This window comes from Cylas formicarius, unplaced genomic scaffold (genome assembly GCF_029955315.1).
Source record: "Cylas formicarius isolate icCylForm1 unplaced genomic scaffold, icCylForm1.1 PGA_scaffold_6__28_contigs__length_40554024, whole genome shotgun sequence".
Lineage (NCBI taxonomy): Eukaryota > Metazoa > Arthropoda > Insecta > Coleoptera > Brentidae > Cylas > Cylas formicarius.
This window is the reverse complement of record NW_026844347.1, coordinates 2016000-2041301: the sequence shown is the minus strand read 5'-3', so window position 1 is coordinate 2041301 and position 25302 is coordinate 2016000. Positions and strand designations below refer to the sequence as shown.

The 25302-nt window shown below is 37.7% G+C and overlaps 1 protein-coding gene across 12 annotated transcripts in view; it reads left to right on the top strand.

Moving 5' to 3' along the window:
* Nucleotides 1-25302, top strand: part of LOC132702935 (muscle-specific protein 300 kDa) — a 171410-nt gene that overhangs the window by 82604 nt on the left and 63504 nt on the right. For 6 of the 12 annotated variants that reach the window (XM_060671816.1, XM_060671817.1, XM_060671811.1 and 3 more), the window contains 12 exons: nucleotides 42-1834; nucleotides 2997-9528; nucleotides 9585-10217; nucleotides 10268-10483; nucleotides 10538-11148; nucleotides 11237-11311; nucleotides 12187-12437; nucleotides 12496-14639; nucleotides 14717-18774; nucleotides 18828-19001; nucleotides 19511-19621; nucleotides 20702-23713. In XM_060671816.1, coding sequence (XP_060527799.1) covers nucleotides 42-1834; nucleotides 2997-9528; nucleotides 9585-10217; nucleotides 10268-10483; nucleotides 10538-11148; nucleotides 11237-11311; nucleotides 12187-12437; nucleotides 12496-14639; nucleotides 14717-18774; nucleotides 18828-19001; nucleotides 19511-19621; nucleotides 20702-23713 — 19610 coding nt within the window. The remainder of the gene's footprint in view (nucleotides 1-41; nucleotides 1835-2996; nucleotides 9529-9584; nucleotides 10218-10267; nucleotides 10484-10537; nucleotides 11149-11236; nucleotides 11312-12186; nucleotides 12438-12495; nucleotides 14640-14716; nucleotides 18775-18827; nucleotides 19002-19510; nucleotides 19622-20701; nucleotides 23714-25302) is intronic. The other 6 variants (XM_060671815.1, XM_060671814.1, XM_060671819.1 and 3 more) reach the window with 3 other exon arrangements.

Below are 25302 nucleotides of genomic sequence, written 5' to 3'. Positions count from 1 at the left end.
CTTGTTGACGATATTCATTTGTATCCATTATCGCTTTACAGACAAACGAGAAATCATCGAAATAGACAAATTCATGAGAGACACAGCAGACAGATGGAAAAATGTTTCGATGGAATTACGATGCGTACAGAGCATGTTGGAAGAAGTTGTTGCATATTGGCGAAGATGGGACTCTTTATCGGCAGAATTAGAAAATTGGCTGAGTCAAGCAGATAAAGCTCTACATCTTTCAGAAGACGACAAAATGGAATTTTTCCAGGATATTAGCGTTTGGAAAGACAAATACCAGTTATTAGGTGAAACAGTTAGCTTCCTGATAGCGACGTGTGAAGATAGCATCTCCTTGCAATTGCGGGAAGCGTATCAAAACATGACAGACCGTTGGAATACAATCTATCCCCAAGTCAATCAATACAGCCATGCGGGTGACATCTTGCGAAATAGAAAAGATTTTCGATCTGGGGTCGAGGTTTTATCTAACTGGCTAAGAAAAGCAGAGGAGACTTTGAACACGCCATCATTGGGATCTACAGAACGAATTTGTAAACACAGAGATAATTTGATGAATCTACAATCAGAAGTTGAAGAAATAGAAAATCTGTTTAAAAATATCAGCAAAGCCTTCCAGTCGTTAATTCAAGATCTTTCAAGGGAAGAAGTAGACAAAATGATGACCACACTTAAACAAGAGAAGGAAGCTTTGGTCAAAATAAGAGCACTAATTCCGTCACAAATTCATCTTTTTAATCAACTTTTGATTCAACAAGAGTCACTGGAATCGGGTCAAAAAGAAATCAATGGATGGTTAGATAAAGCAGAGGCTTTGTTGAGCACCTTGACCTTGGAAGCTGATAAGGAACAGCTTAAAGAACAAATAGACAAAGTCAAGCAATTCTTTACCCGAACTCTGTACTACAAATCAATGCTCGAGAGTAAGAACAAAGTGATGCACAACATTGTGAACTCTGTAGATCAAACTAATAATCCAGACGTTGTCCAAATGACCGAAAATATGGAGTTACTCAACGACAGGTTTGCTTATGTCACTCAAAATGAGCAGATGTGGGAACAGAGGCTCCAAGAAGCTTTGCGTTGTTGGCACAACTTCACAGAAAGTCAAAGGGTCATATCAACATGGCTGAACCAAGCCGAGAAATTAATATCGGAAAAACGCATTGATAGCAAAGAAATTGTCGAAGAGCATAAGAACTTCTTCGAATCTGTTAACGAGAGATGGATACACAATCTAGTACAAAGCGCACAAGATCTATGCAATTGTCTTCCCAAAGAGTTACACGCTCCAATTACATCTTCCGTGCATCACTTACAAAATAAATGGAAGGAAGTACTATCGTTTGCACCGCTGCATCTTATGAGACTTGAATTTCGATTGGACGAAAACACTTTTAACTATTACGTAAACGAACTGGAAAGAGAAATTCAAACTGAAAACATCATGATAACTAAACAAGAAAATATAGAAACCATTATTATTAGACATAGAGAGTTCTTTAGTTCAAAAGGTCCTTTGGCCGAAACGCATAGGAGCATGCAAAATTTAGAGAACGTGGCAAAACTTTATTCTAAAAATTTTGCAGAAGACAAGAGCATTGAAGAATCGGTAGAAAAGGCCAAGCAACAATGGCAGAACATCAACATCAAAATAGGGAATATCCAACAGCAGCTTGAGAAAATTCCGGAAAAATGGGAACAGTACCATGGCAAATTCAACGAAATGGTCGAATGGATGGACACGGTTGACAGCGCTTTAAAGAACATATTGACGGAAGTTACTTCCAGTGAAGAGTTCGATAAGGAGATTGCCACATTCAAGGTATGCAAAATTTAGAAAATTGAGTGCAATTTGTTTTAAAACTGTACCTACCTTTGTGTTATTGAAAGTCTTTACAGTTATGTGCTTTTCCGATATTCTGCCATCTCTAAACAAATATAAGCTCAAGAAACAATACAGTGTAATGTTGATTTTTATGTTTATACAGAATGTTTCAAAAAAGCCTATCCTTGACTGGAGATTCGGCATCCAAAAAAGGAAAAAAGTTCTTTTGAATGTGGGTCCAAGATATGGTGTTAAATATTATAAAAAAACTTTATTTTTACAATATGTTGAATATGTTGCGTACGAATTTCTTGAAATTGGCAATTATATTTGCGTTACTGACAGTTTTGGAACTTTTACAATTTAATTTAAATTTGAAAAAATGCCGAAGACATAGTTTACACCTTTTTATCGTTTAAAGAAATAGTCTTTTGAATAAGTGAAAAATTGGGAGATTATGGTCTGTTGGCAATACAATTATTTTGAAATGAATTGTTTGCTCTTAGTTATGGTGAGTAAGAATAGATCATCTAAAATTTTTGCAAAGAAGAACTCCGCTTGAAGAGTTTTTGAAAAAAATAATGCACGAGAGAAAATTTTGATCATTTACCAGAAACTAAAAATACCAATTTTCCATTATTTTGTTAATGATGTATGTGACTATAAAATGATTGCATTCAAAAGAACTGCCCAAAGAACTAATGAATAAAAGAAGGCCTGAGGTTAAGTTTATTGTGTATCAATAGTGTGTATTCATAGAAATACGTTTTATTAATTTTCATGCTCTTTATTTTTTCGTTCGAAAGCGAGGCAAGATACGTAAACCACTCAATGCTAAACAAAATGCACTTTTACTGGATGATTCAAAGTAAATAACAAAATTGCAATTGGTTTTGAATCTCTTGGGTAATAAAAAATGGTTTTTTTTAATATTTAACACCCACGTTTATATGAATTTTTTTGGGATGTTAAATCACTAGCCGAGCATTGGCGCATATTTTTTTAAACTCACAAAATCTATGTACGGAATAGTTTAAATGATTTTGCGAAGACCTACTTGCAGGCTACAGGTCATTATCTTTACTGATAAATGATATATTTGAAAATATCTTCACTTCTTTTACGCATTATTCATTAAACAATTTAATTTTAAATACAGAGTATCTGTCAGGAAGCCGACAGCAAGCGGGAAGACATGAAATGGTTAGTTCAGACACTCGATTCCCTTGCGTCGCATTCGCCCGACGACAAAGCTCTCGCCGAACAGAAAAATCTAGAAAAACTAATCGTGAGATACAAAAATCTGATACCCTCCTTGGAAATAACGATGACGAAAACCGAAACATTGTCAAAATGTTACACTTATCGTCGGGAGGTGCGCCAAATCTGCGAGCTGCTAAGGCGAGTCAGAGACCAATCCGAAAAAACGACGGTGCCATTTTTTGAAAAACTCGACGATTCCGTCAGGCAACAAGAACAGACAGTTTCTCATTTGGACGAGCAAAGGCCGCTTATTATGACTCTTCTACATAAGGGAAAAGAACTCACAAGAGACATCCACGCGCCAAGTTTCGTAGCGGACGATGTCAAAACACTTGAGACAGGCTGGACTGAAACGTACGATGAAAGCGTTGAGAGACTGCATAAACTTGTGAGCACCCATCAGGTTTATACGTCGTACAAAGAACAGAGGAACGAACTGAAGCAGCTCTTGGAGAGAGCGGAGAAAGATTTACAAACTACAGGCGCGACAGCTTCGACTACCGATTTACTCTCTAAACAACAGTTGGTGGTTCATCTTCGCGATGCCAGAGAAGGCTTGCAACCCTTAAAGGAGTTAAGTGCGAAGTTATCCGAAAACGCAGCCGAACCACAAAGAGCAACACTTAACAACGAAATCGAGGAGCTGGAGCGCCGTTTGGAAACGACAACGTCCAATGTTCAAGAGCAAATAGCATTCTTGCAACAATGCAATACCAAAATCAGCACCATACATACAAAGGTTAATCAATTAAAAAGCTGGTCACTGCAAGAAGCGCCTCAGCTTTTATCATCTGTCCAAGAAACTAGTCTAACACCGGAGGATAGGGTTCAAAAAGCTCAGAAACTGGAGTCCGAAATTGCTAGTAAAATCACACTACTCGATGATCTTAAAAACGAAGCTTCCCAAGTGTTATTCGATGAAAATCCTGAAGCTCAGCGACTTAACGCGGAAGTCGGTGCTTTACGCGAACACGTTATAACGCTGAAGAAACATGCCGAGAGTCAAGCCGCAATTTTATCGAAAGATCTAGGGAACTGGCAAATTTACAAATCGAGTTTACAAGAAATTGTTCCGGTCCTGCAAAAGGCGGAAGAAAAAGCGCAGAGTGGACTTTCTAAACCGTCCACTCTGGAAGAAGCGGTAAGAATCCAAGCAGAAGCTAAGGATTTCTCAAAAGAATGCAATACCCAATTACAAAAATTACAAAATATACAAAATTTAGAACAACAAATTGTAATCAAATCTGAAGCACCGGATGAAGTCGACTCGATCAGAACTAGACTGCACAATCTGCAAGAAACTTCGACCCAATGGAATACTAAACTGGAGAAAGTGGTTAACCATTGGTTAGAGTTTGACAAAAACGTGCAGCGACTAGAGAACTGGACGGTTACGAGCGAACAAGCTTTAATCGAAAATCCAGTTAATGTAAACACACCGAACGTTGAAAGATTAGAAAAAGAACTTATAAAATTAAAGCAATTTAATAATGAAATATCCGAACAACAAGCCAAACTAATATCGCTAACCCAGAGTTCAGATAGTATTGCTTACAATATTTCGCCAGAAGGTGCTGCATTAATTAAAGATCAAGTGCAAGGGTTAAAAGCAAAGGTTACTAACTTGGCGGAAAGCGTGAGAGCTAAAATCAACGACGTGTCAGACGCTATTCTAGCAAGACACGATTTTCAAGCTAAATTTTCCGACTACACTAATTGGTTGGAAAACGTTGCCACCAATTCCGCGCGTTTGGATGAAGTTCCCGCAGACAAAGTGGACTCGGCCATAGAAAGTATTCATATTTTGCTTCAAGAGCACGCTGAGAAGCAGCCGCTGTTTAACAAAATTTACAACGAAGTCAAGGAGATCAGCATTCAAGCGTCTAAGAAAGAAACAGAACCTTTGAACGAAGAGTACACTAACTTGGTGCGTTATAATCAGGAAACCGAACATAAACTTCACAACAAACTAACTTCCCTTCAAAGATGGAGCGAATTGCTCAATTGGCATACAGATGGTATCAACCAACTAAATCATATCAAAGTGCAATTAGAAAATGAAAATTGTTCACCTGAAAAACTTCAAGAATTGATTAACGAGTCCGATTCGGTCATAGAAAGCATAATTAATTGGAAGAAAGCTATACCAACTATCGATAGCAATCAAGTAGTTACCATCTTAGATAAACAGACAGGGTTACCTATAACTGCCGAAAATATCGTTAGAGAAGTTGAAATTCAGGCTATCAACTTAAAATCCCGACTTGGCAACAAACTTGACGAAAAACAAAAAATTAAGAGCCATTGGAATAAATTTAACGACATGCAGCGAAACTTGTTATCAGAGTTGAACGCTACAAAATCGCAATTAGCAACCCTAAAAGACAAGGCCAAACATTCTAGCGATTTGCCTCGCGCAGTAGAGGATTTGGGCAAATTATTAGAAGCGCAAATCGAAAAAGCGCAGCTCAAAGATGAATTGAGAAAAGAAGCTGTACAATTGATGCGGGAAGACATTCAAAATGTTTCCGTGATACAAAATGCAATTTCTGATATCGAAAGCCACTGGAACAAAGTAAACGAGGACATAAAGGAAGACAAACTACAACTGTCGGACATTATTCACGCTTGGAATGAATTTCAGGAATCTAAAGATCGTATTGTCACGGAAATAGGAAAGATCGACAAAACATTGGAAAATTTGGAAGCTCCCAACGATCTCATTCAATCCCATGTAAACGCCGATAAGGCAAAAAAAGCATTGGAAGCAATTAAGAAAACCAAATCCTCTCTCGATAAAGTCGACTCTAAAGGGCAAACAATTATTAAAAAATCTGATAAAATACCGGGGATAGAATCCGAGGTTAGACGAGATTTAAAAATTGTTAACGATGTTTGGGCTAAAATTTATGAAAAAATTGTTAAAACTGTAAACTCGACCGAATCTGAGGCCACTATATGGAGACACATAGAAGAGACTAAAAATACGTTACTTCAATGGCTAAGTAACCAAAACGCGGCCCTTATTTCGGCATCTGAGACACCAAGCGACCTAGATAATTCTTCTGCCAAATTAGCGAAATATAGAGAAGAGTTGCCGTCACACCAGAGGTTATTTCAAAGCATACCCAACAAATACAATCAGCTTCGGCAATTTACAGATGGCAAGGAAATTCCGACAGTTCAAACCTTAATAAAACTTTTGGAGGATCAGTTCGATGTTGTTGAGAAGAACGCAGAAAACTTAGAATCTGTAACGTCAACCTTTGGTGAAAAGGAAAAAGGTATTCGCGAAAATATCAAAAGAATTGGAACAACTATATCGAATTTGAGAGAGGAAATAATCAAATGTGAAGATTTCTCCGGAGACAATGCCAAAATTTTGGAAAGATTGCTAACGCTTAAAACCCTAAGACAGCAACAGTTGGACGCACAACCTGATCTGTTGAGAATTAGTGATGACATCACAGAAATGACGAATGCTTATCCCAAGTTTTCGGAAAGCAATACATTAAAGGAATACGAATCTCTGAAAAAACGTTACCTAACCATACAGAATCACGTAACGAAGGTAGAAATTTCCCTCTCGTCGTTACTAAAAAAGTTTTACAACGACGGATTCAGCGCGTTAAAAAGAATAGTATCGTCACAGAAGGAAAAAATAGAGTGGTGCCTACCTGAACCTACGAGCGACAAATACAATTTGCAAGTAAAACTTAATTCTCTTACGCCAATTGAAGCTACCTTGGACGAATGTGAAAATCGTATTGCGGAACTGACCACCTCTATGCAGATGTTGGCGCAAGTTGAATCGCCTGAAAACATTAAGCTGCTTAAAGCAGAAAAGGATCACCTGACGCTGGACTTTAACAATCTGAAACAAGAATTTGAAAGGACTAAGGACATGTTAGCTAAAAACATAAACATGCAGAACGACTATGAACAAACAGCAGAAACTATTTCGAGCTGGTTAAAACAAATGGAAGGCAGGGTTAAATCCGAAAGCACTGTCCAAATGGACTTGGATAAAATTAACCAGAAGAGGGGAGATATTCAAAAACTTTACGACGACGTCCTGGCTTCTGAAAGCGAAATGAACAGTCTAACACCCATCAGTGAGCAACTCTTGAAAGCTCTTCCTGAATCTAGAATTCCTCAATTTGTACAGCATTTAAACTCTAGATATCAGTCTCTAGTAAAATTTTTGTCAAATTACTTAGAAAAACTGGACGAATTAGAAAAATACAACCAGCTTTACAGGAACAGTGTCGGCGACTTAGAAGCGTGGTTGGATCAAGCCAATGAAAAGATCAATTCATTTTCTGAAATTTCGCACAAGCCCAACCAGGCAACATTGGAGAAACTCAAGAAATTCAGCGGCGAAAAAGAAAAGGGTCAAGAGCTTTTGGGTAAAGCAGTATCTCATGGAGAGGCTTTGTTTAGCGGAATTACACCGGAAAATCGGGAAACAATAAGAACAGAACTACGAACTTTAAGAAATAACTCTGAAGCCTTAATTGACAGACTAAACCAAATATATAAGAATGTAGAGAACGCGTTAACCCAACGACATTCGTTTGATGATAGCCTCCAGCAGGTAGCGATATGGATTAACGATACTTCAACGAAGTTATTGAGTGAACCAAAACTGGATGCAAGTTTGCCAGATAAAAAGCAAACCCTTTACAGTTACAAAGTATTGGGCCAAGATATAGCTCTCCACAAAGGCTTGTTGCAGCAATTACAAGAGAAAATTGGAACGTTTTCTGATGCTGATGCTGAATTCAAACTTAAGGACAGCTTTCAAGAAACTACCAAGTTTTCTGAGGAGGCAAGCAAGCGAATTAAACAATGGGAAGATTACGTAGAAAACCATGAAGCATATAACCAAGCCATTGAGAAGTGCCACGATTGGCTCAGTGCATTAACAGCTGAAGCGGCCTCTTTGATCGATGAATCTTCAGAAGAATCACCGGAAGGTAAACTCACCATAGTCGACAATCTTCTAGCTCAAAAAGATGAAGGTGACCAAATAATATCATCGTGCAAACAACAACTAGAAAGCGTCGTCATTCAGACAGCGCCAGAAGGTCATCCTCCACTAATAAACATTTTTGATGAACAAGAAAAATCGTGGATGTTATTTTTGGAACTTTGCACGGACGCAAAAGAAAAACTTAATATTATTACGAATCAGTATGCAGAAGTTGGGAAGCTGATGGACAGTTTGGAGGCGTGGCTCAAGTTTAAAGAAAATCAAGTGAAAGATCAAAGCTTGAAAAATACAGAGGACGCCAAAAGAAAGCATTTGGATAAACTTAAAGGCTTAGAGAAGGAAATAATAACCAAAGAACCGGAATTTTCCAATTTCACGGAAATGATCAAGAATATAGAAACTGATACCAAAGTGTCTCAATTAGCAAGCAGATATCAGTCCCTTAAAAAATCGATAAAAGAGAATGTCAACAGATACGAAGGATTTGTAAATGAACATCAACAATTTAACGCAGATTATAACGAATTTTTACACTGGCTATCTGACAAAGAAGAGGAACTCCAAGATTTGTGCCATATCGTAGGAGACCTCAATGTTCTACAAAAGCGACAAAATGGCATAAGGCAATTAGTCGACGAAAAAAATCAGCGAAGCTTGGAATTTGAGCACCTTGTCGAAAAGGGAGAAAAACTTTACGCTCATACTTCCCCCGACGGAAGAGATATTATCAGACAACAGCTGCGGAACATTCGAACTATTTGGGATACATTGGGTGATGACTTACAGACAGCTATCAACAAATTGGATCAATGCATAGTGCAGTTTTCGGATTTTACTGCGACACAAGAACAATTAACTAAATGGCTCAAAGAAGTAGAAAAGGGTATGCAGCAGCACACAGAATTGAAATCTACTTTGCAGGAAAAAAGAGCCCAACTGCAAAACCATAAAATTATGCACCAAGAAATTATGTCACACCAGCAATTGGTAGAGACGGTCTGTGATCGAGCTCAGCAGCTGGTTGATCAAACGCAAGACAAGTCTCTCAACGTTTATTTGCAGTCCATAAAACAACTATTCCTCAGCATTGTAGCAAAGTCAGATGAGTTACTTAACAACTTGGGGGAGTGCGTGGATAGACATGCGGAATACGATCAACACTTAGCAGCCTTTAAAGACTGGATGTCGCAACAAAATGATAGACTTCGTCAACACGATATTGAAAGCGGCGATAGAAGTGAAATTTCCAAGAGAATAGCCAGTCTAACATTCTTGAAAGAAAATGGCGAAGAAGAAGGGGACAAACTTATAGAGAACTTAAAGAAAATACTAATCCAAGTGGCCAAGAGTACTGCTCCTAATGGCGTTGATGTACTCAAGGACGAACTTGCATCCAACCAGCAATTGTTAAAACAGTATTTAGATGAAATTGGTTAGTATAGAGCTTAAAAAATTGCAGGTTGTTTCTTTTATTTTATTTTTTTTCAGATTTATTAATTAACAAACAGCAAGCGACGATTAATAGGTGGGACCAGTTCGACAAATCGTTAGAAGAGCTTAACCGATGGATACAGGACACAGAAATTATTTTCAGAAATCAAGAACTTCAAGCGACTTTAGGTGAAAAAGAAACGCGACTTTCCCAATATCAAAAGCAACGCGAAATTGTTGTCTCACAAGAAAAGGAAATAGATCAGTTTGTCGACATGAGCCACGCACTTTTGAATTCTAGCGGTGTTCAGAAAATCAAACCTATAATATCCCAAGTTAGTGCGAGATACCAAAATCTCCTCGGACTATCAAAAGATGTTATTAATCGCTGGCAAGGCATGGTGGATGACCACACCAATTACAGGCAAAAATTAGATGAAACTCTTGCTTGGTTGAAACCCTTAGAAGATCAGTTGCATCTTCTTCAACAAGGTGGACTTTCAAGTAATGTGGAGGCTGAATCACAAAGAATGCAAATTCTAATAACAGAAAAAGAAAAAGGAGAGCATAAAATTAACTCTTTGAGTTTAGTAGGAGAGAGACTCTTACCAGATACTGCAATGCACGGAAGAGAAATAGTGAGAAATGAAATTAAAAGCACAAGAGAACGATGGGAAAAACTAGCAGACGGTGCGTAATTTCATTTAATAAGCGTTGATTTTTATATGTACTTTTTCTAGGTATTTCGAATCAGCAAAAGCTGCAAGACGCACAAAGCATGCAGCTGTCCAGTTATCAAGACCAGCTGCAACAAACCCTAGCATGGTTAGACTCCATGGAAAAGATTGTAAAACTCGATTCGTCCTCATGGAATTCAGTTCAGGAAGTTAGAGGAAAACTGCTAAAGCAGAAAACTACACTCCAAGAAATCATTCCACATAAAAGAATCATAGAAGGTAGTGGTTTCATTGGAAGCTAATAAATAATTGGATAATTCATTTCTTTTATAGGGATCACTGAAAAAGCCATTCATTTAGCCCAACTGGTCAGCAACAAAGAAAAAAATGTAGAGATTGAAAATAATGTGAAATCAATCAATGAACGATACCAAAATTTACTGGTGGCGGTTCAGGACAACATTAAACAGCTTGAGAACTGTCTCGATGTGTTCCAGCATTTCTACGACCTTCTTAAAACTCAACAAGACATCCAAAAACAACTCTGGGATAATCTTAATTGTTATGTAGATTACAGCGGAAGTAAATCTTTTATAGAGCAGAGGCTTAACAAAGTCAATGAGATTGAGGATAACTTACCAGAGAGCACGATCAAACTTAAGGAAATAGAACAGCACGTTGAGAAAAGAGCATCGGTTCTACCTCCACGGGCCAAAGAGGCAATGCAAAGAGACGTTTCTAATCTTAAAGTGGATCAAGACAAGTTCCGTTCCACATTGGTGGACGTTAAGTCTTCTTTAGGAAACAGATTAAAACAATGGAATGATTACGAGGTTTCGTTGGAACGATTGCTAGCATTCTTGTTGGATACAGAGTGTTCTTTGAAAAATTATGTTCACAAATCGACTGCAGAGGAAAAACAGGAACAGTTAGAGAAATATCAGGTAAATGCACTCTGATTAATATTCCGTTTTAATAAAATTACCTAATCGTTTTGCTGTGGAGTTCGTTTTAAGTGTAATAATTCAACAGGTACTAACTAAGGCGATTGATTCCTGTACGAGAGAAGTTAAGAATTTTATTCGTATTGCCGATCATCTGGAGCAAGTAAGAACACAGACAAATATGTATACAAGTTTCTCTTCCTTTCTTAACGTAACGCTCGTAAATAAGATGCAATAAATAGTTGTCCTTTTATCCTCAGTGATAAAAATTCTTATCATTATTCAAGCGGATCACTTTCGTATATTTTTTATTTTGACCTAAGAACATCCTATTGGTGCAGATTTTTTGAAAAATAAACAAACCTCTTTGTCTATGAGGCAGATTAATGGATCTGTTGGAATTATTACCATTAAGAATAACAATAATATTGAAATATTGCATAAATATATTTTAAAAAAATAAAAATTCAAAAAATAATAAATAAATATTTGTTTTAAAAAAGAATTGATACCGTCATGATGAACTACCCATGGAAAATATCATTCTTCTTATACTAAATAATTTTTCTGATAACGGTATATTTTTGGCACTATTGACAAGAAACGACAAGAACAAGTTAAAATGTTTTCCAATTTTTATTAGAGAATTCGTAAACGTAACGTCACTATTTTAAGATTGATTGCTACAAAATCCATTGTCTTTTGTTTTACTTGACTCCTTCCAACAAATCTATGCCAATTAAAATTTTTCTAGTCTTGCAGTTTTATTTTTACCGGCAAGAAGCATCGTAAATCTCCAACACTAAAACTGAAAATTTTACAGAAAAAATATACTGGATTACTAAAAATGCATCTTAAAATATTTTATTCTGCTGGTGATGGTGTCTAGAGGTCAATGTCGTGTTCTTTTCTGTTCTAAAATTATTTATGCCTTCTTCGATTCTTGCTTCTAGGTGAATGCTTGCTGTTCTATTCCTTCTCCGTTGATTGGTGGTTGTCGATGTATAATATAATTGATTCACCGTGTTTAATTTGTAGGCTCTCATTACAAATCTTCGACAAAACGAACATGATTTCGATAAGATGTCTGATGATTCAACCGAATTGATCCAAAGCAGCGGCGATTCCAGGATTTCGATAAATATCCAACAGATTACGTCTCGATTTCAGTCTGTTCAGATTACAACTAAGGAGATAGTGAAGAAATGTGAACAGGCCTTAGCGGACCACAAGTTATACAACGAAAAATACAGACAGTGTTCCGACTGGATAGCAGCCGCCCAAACAAAGTAATACACTGAAGTTCGCAAGTTGACATAAAAGAATGCACGCCATTTTTCATTTTAGATTTAACTCCTGTCAAGAAAATGTCACCCAGGAATCGCTAAGTGAACAGAGCAAGGCGCTGGAGGAGCTGTTGTCCCAAAAAACTAGCGCGTTGTTGCTTTTAAATAACACCATAGAGTTAGGAGAGAAACTTTATTCGTCCACGTCTCCGGAGGGACGGGATATTATTTCTTCCCAATTAGAAGGTTTGCAACAGATGCTGGAGGCCCTGTTCGATGGAATAAACTCAGCCAACAGAGACATCAAGATAAAGTTTAATACCTGGTCCGAATTTGACAATAGTGTGCAGAGTATCCAAACTTGGTTTAAGGAAATCGATCATCTGCTGTCTCAACAAATTATACTTAAAGCTACATTAGACGAGAAGAAATCCCAGCTTCAGGTGTACAGAAACCTGCTTCACGACATAACATCGCATCAACAAGATGTTGTGGAGTTGAAGAATAAACTTGAAGGTTTGCCTAACAGAGACAACAATATCGAAAAACTGATCGTAGGTATTGCGGAACAGTATCAGACAATTCTAAAACGAGCACAACATTTTGCGCAAAAATATGAAACTATTGTCAGTGATCATCAAAAATATTCCAAAGCGGTACATGAATGTCACGAATGGATGGATGCCACGCGAAACACAGTCAGTCTGTGGAGCGATATTAATCTGGAAAGGGTTTCGTTAATTTCCAACTTAGAAAGGCTTAAAAAATTAGCTGGCACTCTACAAGAAGAGCGATCGCGAATCGATGTTATTAAGGATCTAGGAGATTTGGTGATTCCTGGGACGATTGAGAGTGGTCAAGGAAATATTCGATCTCAAATAGATGCGTCTCAACAAGAATGGGCTAGTCTTGTATCTATTTTGGAGAAGGCAATATCACAGCTTGAAGTTAAACTTCAACAATGGTCTGAATACGAACGACTGAAAGATCAATGTTTCTCTTGGTTACGAGACACGGACACCACACTGCACTCAATTGATCTAAAGTCTACTGCCGAAGAAAAACAAACGCAGTTGGAATCACTAAAGAAACTGCAAGGTGAAGTAAAAGCCAAGGAGCTCGAAATCGATCAGGTTACAGAAAAATTACAACAATTGGATAAAGGTCTATCAAATCGCGCCTCTCAAATCTCGGAACTCGGCATCAAATATCAACAAATATACCAAAAAGTTAAGGAGCTTACCACTCGCTGGCAATTATATACCAGCAGTCACCAAGATTTTAATAAAGAAATTGCCCGATTTGAACATTGGTTAAATAGTCTAAATGAAAAATTAGAATACTGCGCAGATGTGCTAACAGCTTCGGAAAAGGAATTAGAACTTAAACTGGAAACCGTGCAAGGGCTAATACTCAATAAGGAAGATGGTTTTACAACCATACAGAAACTCGTAGAGTTGGCGCAAAATGTTTTGGCAAACACTGCTCCTCAAGGTCATGAATCTGTCAACCAAACACTTGCTAATTTACAAAATAAATGGTCGAACATCGCATCGAAAATAATAGAAACGAAATCTTTACTTGAAGATGCTCTAAGAAAATGGACTGGTTTATTAGAAGAAATTAAATCACTAGATAAACGAATTGAATGGCTCGAAGCGCAGTACGCGGAATTATCGGAATTGCAGGCGACTGCGTCGGAAAAGAAAACCCAACTCGAGAGAATCAAGACTTTGGAAGAAAAGGTGCGTTGTGAGAAAATCGAAGTTGATTCGTTAAAGTCTCAAGCAACCGAGGTACTTAAGAGTGAGCGAACCCGAGAAGCCGCCATAGAAGCACAAACTATGCTAGATAGATTTGATAATATCTTCAATAAAATTCAAAAGTTATTACCACAGAAGAACCAGGAGTACAAAGACCATAGAGCTTACAAGGAAGCCTATGAAGAGGTGCAGGTCTGGATGACCAGAGCTCAAGAGAAAGTTCCGCAACTGAAACAGCGTCCTTTAGGAGATAAATTATCAATTGAAATGTTCTCTGGTCCGTTAGATCATTTACTAAACAAACAAGCCCAGGGTGAAGTACTGCTGGAGAACCTCGACCATACCGCTCAAGTTGTTATACCTAATACTAGCGCCCCGGGGCAGGAAACTATCAAAAATGAAATCAGAGCATTGAGGGAGAGTTTCGACCGCTTGTTCAAGGGTAAGTTTCTTGTCGTACTAATCATAACATTTATAATGTCTATTTGTATATAACTAACGTTTGTTTAATAATTACAGACTTGAAACAGCAACGTGAGCAGCTTGAAGTTATTTTAGTTCACTGGCGTGACTATAAAGACGAGTTTGAGAGGATTTCAGACTGGCTTCAGCAAATTTCTATACTAATCAAAAATCAAAAGATTGCCTTGTCGTCAAATCTAGAGGAAAAGCAAAAACAAGTGAAAGATGTTAACGAAATTCTTGATAAATTGACCAATGGAAAGCAACAGGTAGAAAAACTAAACGATTTTGCGAAGGTTCTATTAAAATCGCCTCTTGAAACACACGTTAATAACCAACTGCAGCAGCTAAATTCGCGCTACCAAGCAGAATTAAATTTAGCCAAAGATGTTGTGAAAAAAATTGAAACCAACTACGAACAACACAACGAATACGATAAAAATCTAAAAAACGCCAGAAACTGGATCGATAACGCCAGAGAAATAATTTCTTCTTGTTCCGAAGCAGCTTCGCATAGCAGCAAGGATGTGCTACAAAGCCATCTTAATCAAATTCAAGACCTCATTAATCGACGAGAAGAGGGTCAAAGTTTAGTTCACGCGACGGTTAACTGCGGTGAAAAAGTGCTGCGCAACACGCGGTCAGATGGTAGAGACATCATAAACAATGAAATCAAAGAAGTACAGAGCGACTGGGAAAGAATCGTTAAGAAGATGTCAACCGCGAAAGTGAATTTGGAAACGGCCTTATTGCAGTGGGCTGACTACGACAGTTCATACAATCAGCTGCGGCAATGGATCAGCGAAAGAGAGGCAAAACTTCAACAAGTTACTGAACCGAAAGCCATGAAAATAAAAAAGGGTCAAACAGGATTAAGTGCCTTGCCAATTGGTGAAAGAAAAGCGGTCCTTAGGGAAACAGGAAGTATCGTCCAGGACATAGTCTCCTTCGAACCTATGATCCAGTCGGTGGCATCCAAAGCTGAAGATTTGAAACAAGCTGCACCTGCATCGGAAATATCGAGCAAATATGAAACATTATCCAAGCAAGCACAGGAACTATATGCCAAACAAAAGGAGACCGTGGAACAACATCAAGCATTCATTGATGCAGGAAATGATATAGTTCAATGGCTTCGTCTGGCTAAAGAACGGCTTGGTAAATGTTCGGAACCTACTGGCGACAAAGAAAGCTTAGGCGGCAAGCTATCTCAAATCAAAGTACTGCACAGCGAGCTAGAATATGGCCAGCAAAAGCTAGAAACTGCTTTAGAGAAGGGCGACAAAGCCTGCCAAGTCGCAGACGAGGATGATAAAGAAATAATAGAAGAACAAGTTGCGCTGCTACAAGAAGAATTCGATAATTATGTAGAAAATTTGAACAGCACCAAGAATTTACTAGAAAGAGGAATCGTAAAATGGACAGAATACGAAGAACAGTATCAAGATGCATTAGAGTGGCTAAATCAAACTGAGAAAATGGTGCAGTCATTTAACAAACTCCAAGACAGCTTGGAAGAGAAGCGGGCGGTATTGGAACAATTCCAGTTGCATTTGCAGACGCTATTTGACTGGCAATCTGAACTAGATAGACTTAATATGAAAGCTCAGTCGCTGCTGGAAACTTGCGCAGATTCTCGGGTCAGTAATGCGATAATGCAGCTGTCCACCAAGTACAATGCTATTCTATCTATGGCGAAGGAGATAATGAGGCGGTTAGAACTGTATTACCAAGAACATCAGCAGCACAGCACCTTGTATCAGGAGTGTCAGGATTGGATGGACAGAACCAGAGATAAACTGCACGGTTGTATGGATATACCGAACAGTTTTTCGGAAATTCAAAACAAGTTGCAAGTGGTCAAGAATATTAGAACATCTATAGAGCAAGGTCAAAATAAATTGCGATATATCAACGAGCTTAAAGAGCGTGTAATTATGAATACGGAACAAACAGGTGCTGAAAAAATACAGGAAGACACCGAGATTTTGAAGGAGGACATGGAAAAACTGCTTAATGAAGTTCAAGATGTTAAGAACAAACTTCAGGCTCAAGCGAATAAATTAGAAGAAGTGGAAAAGCTGCTAGGTCAATTTTTGGATTGGTTGCAAGATCAAGAAAACCAAATACAATTCGAAGAGGGATACTTAAATGAACTTAGCGAAAAGAAAGCCAAACTGGAAAAGTATAAAACTGTGCAGAAGGAACTAAGTGGCCACAACGAAACTTTGGACAAACTGAAGTCCAAACTAAATGAAGACAAAGATGCTTCAAATCCAGAAATAGAAAGTGCATTAAAAAGGTTTAATGAATTCAAGCAACAGTTGTCATTGGCGGTTTCTGAATTAGAAGTCCAAGTAGACGAACATGACCAATATAAAAGTTCTTACAATAAAGCCATGGAATGGATTAGACAGTCTCAATTAGAAATTCAAAAATGTTCTGATCTCCAAGTTGAGCTTAATGAGATAATCGAAAAGGAATCTCAGATCGATGGGATCTGCAAAAGATTGTCGGACTGTGACGAATTGGTGAATCAAACAATCAAAAAGAGTATCGGAGTAATGAAAACCACAGGGGAAGAAGGCAAAAGTATAATCCGAGACGAAATTGACCAATTAAATACGGATTGGGAGGGCCTTCAATTTATCTGCAATGAGACTAAAAAATCGCTAAGCAAGTGCAAAGAAGCGTGGAAGGACTTAAAGAATAATTGTGATTCTGTTCAAAGAAACGTTGATGCTTTAAGAGCTCGCGTGGAACAACAGCAAAACTCCGAAAATAACAAACAGGAAGACTTAGAAAAATGTAGGGCATTGCTAACAGACATTGAGGAACTTAAACCTCAAGTAGAAAACCTGACAGACGCGTGTGAAATTCTTATGGAACTGAGCGCCATCAGTTGGGTTAGGGATAAAACGGTACAACTGCAGGGTGAATACACCAACTTGCTTACTGGCGCTCAGGGTTTAGTATCTCGAATGGAAAAAAATTTGATAGATCACACGGAATTTATGGATATTAAAAGCGAATTGGAAAACTGGCTTCGAGGAAACGACGATACCGTACAACAATGTATTGGCTTAGGGGATGAGAACGATATCAGACAAAAACTCGACAAAATCAGATTTATCAGTGCCAATTTGGGCGATGGACAGAAATTACTTGGGGATTTGCAAAACGCATTTGCCAAAATTATTAATTCCGCAAAGCCTGAGAAACAAGCAGAACTGCGTGACGACGTAACTAATTTAAGGAATAGCTGGGATCAATTAAACATGGACTTAAAGTCGACCGAAACTCAACTGAAATCCGGATTATCAAGGTGGGATGAATATAACGAGGCAAAGCGTGTACTGGAATCTTGGCTTCAAGCAATTGAGAAGGCACTGAAAGCAAAACCAAACACAAAAGGTGAATTAAGCGAAATGAGAACGTTATTGGAGAGGTACAAAAATATAGAGGTAGAGATAATAAAAAGGAACGAAGACCTCGAACGGTTGAATAACGAAGCAAAAGAATTAAACAAATGGTCCAACAAACCTGGCGTATTGGAACAGGTAAAAGAGCTCAAATCGCGATTCGAACAGGTCATATCGGTGTGCAACTCATTTCAAGAGCAAGTCGATGCAGAGCTGCGAGACTACAATATCTATCAACAAAAACTGCAAGAAACTGAGAAGTGGTTACTGCAAGTCTCTTTCCAGCTTATGGCTCACAATTCTCTTTACATAACGAACAGAGAACAAACTCAAGAGCAAATAGTCCAACATGAACAGCTTCTAAAACAAATTCAAAATTATCAATCTACAATAGACGACGTAAAAGATAAAGGCTACGGGCAAATTAAAAAGTACGTAGCATCGGCACCCGGAATCACAGATACCATAGAAAGACAGTTGAACAATGTCCAAGAGAGTTTTACCTCGCTACTACAGACTGCTGTTCAAATCAAGAATAGGCTGAGCGATTCTTTGGCCAAATTTAAAGAATACGAAGATGCTTTGGAAAGCATCATGCGTAGCTTGGACGAGTATGAACCAATCGTATCGCATGAAATCGTGAAACCAGTCGAAAGCTTAGAAGAGGCAAATGCCTCACTTGAAACGGCAAAGGTAAATAAAGAACATACTCGCTGAAATTGATTTGATGTTTTGTTTAATTAAAGGTTATCCACAACAAACTGCAAAACGAGAAATCCAGATTAGCAGTAGCTGTTCAAGCATGCGAAGCTGCTACAGCTTCGATAAGTCGTCCAAACAGCCCGAGAGATGCAATTCCACCTCCCGTTCCTATCAAGGAACTGGAATGTAGAGCAAGACTCGAAGACCTAATCGATCAGGTATGTGGCTCTGTTTGAACCAAATTGGAAGACAATTTTTAAGGAGCAATTTTCCTTTCTAAAAGAAATTTTTAAAAACTGAAGCTATGGGCTTAAATATCATAAAGACATTTATAATGTTGTCTGATCTCTTAGTGACCACTCGTACACAACAACTTTTTTCGATCAATATTTGATTGCCCAATCGCTATTAAGGGATTCTACTGTATGTTTTGAAAATATTTCCATAGAAATACAAAACTTCTCTTAGCAAAAAAGTGAAAACAATTTTTTACAAATGCACATTTCTGAAACGGTCACATCTATGTAAGGTTTTTACCATAACGATTTTCATTACCATTTAGCTCCAGACATAGCCTAAATCTTTTGGAAAGGGGAGATCCATTTAAAAGTGTCCAAGTTGGCCCAGCTTGTCCATGCGATTTTGTTGTGGTGTTTGTATAATTTTTAGCGTTTTGATTTGTTTTAATATTTTAATTTGCACCGCATGCATGTATACGTTTCTTTAGACACACAGGGAATCGGCAACTTCAAGGGATTCTGATAACAGACTGAAATTGCTTTTGGATGAACTTGTGTCCAGGAAATTTATTTCTAAAGTGAATACCCAAATCGATCAGGTTAGTTGATGAAATTAGCACAAAACCATTATCATCATTTAATTCTTGCGGTTAAAAGATGCCATATATATAAGTTACACTGACACACCAATATTTAAGAGTGTGACATAGGACAATCATTTTAAGAGAAAAGTATCCTCACATATGGGTCGGTAAAGGCTTCAGTTTCAAGATACAGGTAGTGTTTAAGTTATTATTTTACAGTTTTTCTTAAATACACTTCTACAATTAATTTAATTAAAATTCCTTTATATACATATATATATATATATATATATATATATATATATATATATATATATATATATATATATATATATATATATATATATATATATATATATATATATATATATATATATATATATATATATATATATATATATATATATATATATATATATATATATATATATATATATATATATATATATATATATATATAAAATATTATTTATATTAATTAATATAAAATTTATATATTTTTTAAATTTATTAATTTTATAAATGCCTTTATATTAGGTTTCACTTTTTTAAAGGATGATCCATTTTTAAAAATAAAAAAGGGTCCTATAACTTGGACGAATATCTTTCCTATTTTCGAGTTATCAAATTGAAAGGTAAGTCCGCCCTAAAATGCTTAAGATGCAATGTTTTCAAAAAGTCTTGCCGCGTAGAAATGGAACGGGATTTATAAAAAAGGAGAAAAGTAATGCGAAACCCGCAAAGGTTTATCTTTAAAAATAAAGTGAGATATTTACAAAAATCTAATTTTATCTCACATACAAATAATAAACAAATTATTTACAACAATAAATAAAATGAAATTTTCGGTCTCCCTTCTTTACTTCAAAATCTCGAACTTTGTCGCGCTTGAGAGATAATTTTCCGTTATCTGTACAGACTTCTGTGGTTAATTGTATTCTGTGAAACGAAAGGTAGAATCGCATAAATGTCAGCATATCATTAACATCACTCAAATTTTAAATTAAGCTCATACTAACGGCACGAATTGATTTTGTCTTTTTTTAACGACAATTGTACTGCAATTTAAATTTACTTTAATGTTTTCATTCCCAGGTACAAGCCCATCTTAGCAATTTGTCGTCGTCCGTGGCAACTTTCGAAGAAATCGAAAAACAAAAAGCAAGTCTCAAGGCTTGGATCAACACGCAGAGACAAGCAGTCCACGAATGGAAAAATCGACCTATCAAATTGCGAGCAGATGCGGCCAAACAAGAGATAAACAATATGAACGAACTTCTCACGGCAATTGGTCAGCGTCGAAACCAACTCACCACTGAATTGACTGGTCCAGGAACCGAGGAACTGGCAAAGATGTTGGACAATTTAGAAAATGAACTTTTATCTGTTATGACCGAGAAACAATCAAAACAAGAATTCGTGGATCAATATCGGCAGCAACTACAAGTCACTAACAATTGGTTCGACAATCTCGTCAAAAGAATCGACGTAATCGACAAGGGTTCTGGCCTAAACTGCCAACAAAAGAAGGACGCAGTTGTCGAACTTCAAACCGAATTTGATCAACAAGGCCCCAAGAAAGTGGATGAAGTAAAACGACTCGCTGGAGAAATTACAGAAATCGTCAACAATTTAGACTCGCAACAGGTAGAGGAACAAGTAAAGTCCGTAGATAGACGGTATAAAGATATTTCCAAAAAGTTGCAAAGAAAAATGCAAGTTCTTGAAATGACCAGAAAAGGCATTGATGACACTAGAAACGAAATTGAACAAGCCAGAAGTTGGGTCAAAGAAAAATTTGAAACACTTCAGCAACCAAGACCTCTCGGTTTTGAAAGCAGAAAAGTTGACGAAAGAGTCAATTCTTTAAAAGAACTTCTCAAAGACGTAGAAAATAAATCTCTACTGAAGGATACTCTGACGAAACGCGTAGCAAATATGACTAACGAGTTGGAACCATCTGAACACGATCAGTTAGAAAATTCTCTAAAGAACTTGAGCACTGAAAGGGAACATTTGGCAGGCAAGGTGAAGCAAGAGATCGATCGTCTAACGGCTGCTGCCAGTAGCAGAAGAATCTTAGAATCGAACCTAGAAAAAGCAAAGGCATGGCTTAAAGCGAAAAACGCTGAAGTTAGGAAATTAAGCGGGTACATTCCCCTTAAAACGATTCACGTAGAAAAAGAAATCGCTCAACATAAAACATACGACCAGCAAATAAAAGATTTCAGCAAAGGGGATTTAAATGACTTACTTAAGCTGGGAACTAACGTGCTTAAGGAATGCGATGACGAAGATCGCGAAAGACTACAACATTTACTAAACGAAGTCAAAGATGACTATGAGAACTTGAATCAGGAATCTAAACAGAAACTGGACGCACTGACGGATTTGCTTCACGGTAGGAAACTGTTTGAAAGTGATATAGAAAAATGCATAAATTGGTTAAAAGAAGCCGAAGTTGCCACTTCATCCGACATAAGAGTTTCAAGTTTGGACGTCCTTGAGGAACAACTTGCAAAATACGAGAAATTGTACGAAGACGCTAAACGAGTTAGTGGCGATATTGAGAAGATATCAGAACAAGGCAAAGCGATTTTGCCAACTATTAGCGAATCGGATAAAATAATCTTGAAAGAAACACTTTACAATATGACAGACAGACATGGGAGGATAGCAAGTTTGATTCAAGATAGAACTAACGATCTTAAACTTAAAATCCAACAAATCCGAGACGCACAAGCGAAACTGGCAGAGAGTTTGCAATTCATCAAGGACGTTCAAAATCAACTTCAAGAATTGAACAAACCGGTCGGTGCTAGAGTTGAAGATGTGCAGAACTTACTGTCGTCTTATGACCGAATTTTAAAAGATGTGAAAGCAAGCAAGACCAAACTTGGAAGTGTTCCAGGTGCCAATCCCGCAGAACTCCAGGACATTGTTAACACCCAGGACGAATTAATCAGAACTATTGAAGATCAAATAGCGAAACTCAAACAAATGCTGTTGCTTAGAGAACAGTATCTGGCCCTTATCACTGAGATTATGACATTCATCACTAAGTACACCGAAGTGGTTCGACACGTGGAAAAGTCTGGAAGCACCATAGAAGAGAAAATCAAGAAATACGACGATATTGTGGTAAAAATACAAGAATGCGAGGCCTTACATGCGTCTGCCAGCGATAAGGGGCAACAAATTGCGGCTGACTGTAACGTCCAAGACCGAAACCACATAACTGAGCAGTTACAGTCACTAAAGCAATCTCTTAATAATTTACGAAAAGCCGTGGAGAAACAAAGGCAGGAACACGAGAACACCGCCGCCGAATATCGTAAACTGGCATCAGAGTTAGAAGAAATATTGGACTGGCTTCATACGAATGAGGGCGCAGTCAAATCAAGGCCTCTATTGAACAGAGACGTGAATAGCGTATTGCGAGAGATACAGAATCATGAAGTACTTGACGCAACGATAAATAAGTATTTGGATAAAATAAGAAAAATCCAAGAAAATGTGGGGTATGATGATGCCATGCCAGGATCCCTTCAGGAGCAACTCTCAGAGGCAAATTCGTTGTTAAGTTCATTGCCACGAGAATTGGAGGAACGCTCTAAATACCTACAGACCAACAGAAAGCTGAGGGATGAATACACCGAGCAAAAAGAAAAACTTTACAATTGGGTGAAAGAGGCGGAACTCAGGTTGGACGCTCACAAAGACGGAGTTGATTTTGAAAACATTTTCACAGACTTGGAGGAACACAAGGTCTTCTTTAGCACGGAATCGAGCATTAAAGAATTAGTTTCCCACGGGATTCAGCAGGCTGCCGATAAGATTTGGCCCAGTTTAACGCCATACGAACAGGAAGAATTGAGCCGGGAACAACAACAACACACGCAACTTTTAAAAAACACACTAAATTCTGCAAAATCTCAAAGGGCTCAACTCGAACAAGACGTCGAAATATGGAAGGACTACTGTCAGGTTTTGGACAAGGTGAAGGCACTCATAGCAAGGACAAAATTTACTGACGAACCAGTATCGACTTTGGCAGGCTTACACTTCAATATCCAGAAGATCACCCACGCCCTTAACGATATTCAGGTGAGATATTCAAATTTCTAGATAGGAAACCGGCAGTGTCTCAATCAGGGCCCCTTAATAGTGCGTGAACGAGACCCGAACATACGAGGTGTATGCAAAAAGTAAGGTGTCTTAAGTTTTATCAAAAAGTATTTATTTATTCATCAAAGTTAATGTTCTCCCCTTCAAAATAACCCCGCCCTCCTAGATATAATACACTCGTGTCAACGTTTTTTCTAATCCTTGAAGCACTTCTGGTAAGCACTTTCTGGTATAGCCTCAAATTCTTCCAGCGATTTTTTCTGTATCTCCGAAATCCCTTTTATGGGTCTCTTGTGTTTTGCGAACAGGAAAAAGTCGCAGGGGCCATATTCGGTGAATATGGTGGCTGAGGCGTGATTCTGGTTTTGTTTTTGACCAAAAAGTTAAACACAAGCAACGATGAATTGTTTTCCCACAATTTGTATTGCTTCTCTCAAACGGCGCATAACTTCAAGGTAATACTGTTTAATGACTGTACGACGTTGTGGTAAGAACTCTTGATATACTACACCATGATAATCAAAGAAAACAGTAATCAAAATCTTGACATTTGGTCGAACGTGCTTTTTTCGGTCTTGGGGATTCTGGGTTCTTCCATTGGGACGACTGAGGTTTGGTTTCGACGTCAGAACCATATACCCATGATTCGTCACCAGTTATGACCTTTTTGAGTATATCAGGATCAACATTGACGTCGTTTAACAGATCTTGAGCGATGCTCATTGGATGGTCCTTTTGTTCAAAATTAGGCAGTTTCAGGCTGTTAGATGTTTCATGCCCAAAACTTCGGAAAAAATTGCATGGCATGAGCCAATAGAAATGCCGACGTCTTCAACCACTTCTCTAATAGTGATTCGAGGATTTTTCAACACCATTTGTTTCACTTCTCCAACGCTGTCATCAGTTCTTGACGTACTAGGGGGTCGAACAGCTTGTACCACTTAAAAACATTTTTCTTGCTCAAAGGAGATTCACCATATGCCGTTGTCAAAATTTCAAGGGTTTTGCAGCACTGTAGTTCATTTTTTATGTTTTATGTTTATGTTATACAAATTCTTTGTTCCATTTTTTTTACAACAGAAAATCTCTCATAAAAAAAGTAAACGTGCAAACTGGCTGAAATTGTGAACATATGTTAGGGACATGTGTACCAATATAACAAAGAAAATATATCGAAGATCGAATGTACGTAGCTCGCCCAATTACAAAAGTCACCTTACTTTTTGCACACACACCGTATATCGTTTCCGCCCATATTATACCTTAGGTCCAATCAATTTTCGGTCAGTACCATACGCACGATTCCTTTTAAATACAGTAGTATGTCACAAAACCCAACTGACTCATGACTCATTATCGCGATATTAGACTTAAGAGCAGCAGAGTGGTGGTACTTCCCCCAGCTGTTTGCTGTACCCCGAAACGTTTTTAAAATCACAAAGAACTCATATACGGACAGAGAATAGCAGCAAATTATAAGGTTTATGCATAAAGTGATGACGCACAGTTTAAAATTCGACGGAAGGAAATCTGTTCTTGTCATATTTTGAATAGTCGTTTTTTCTTTT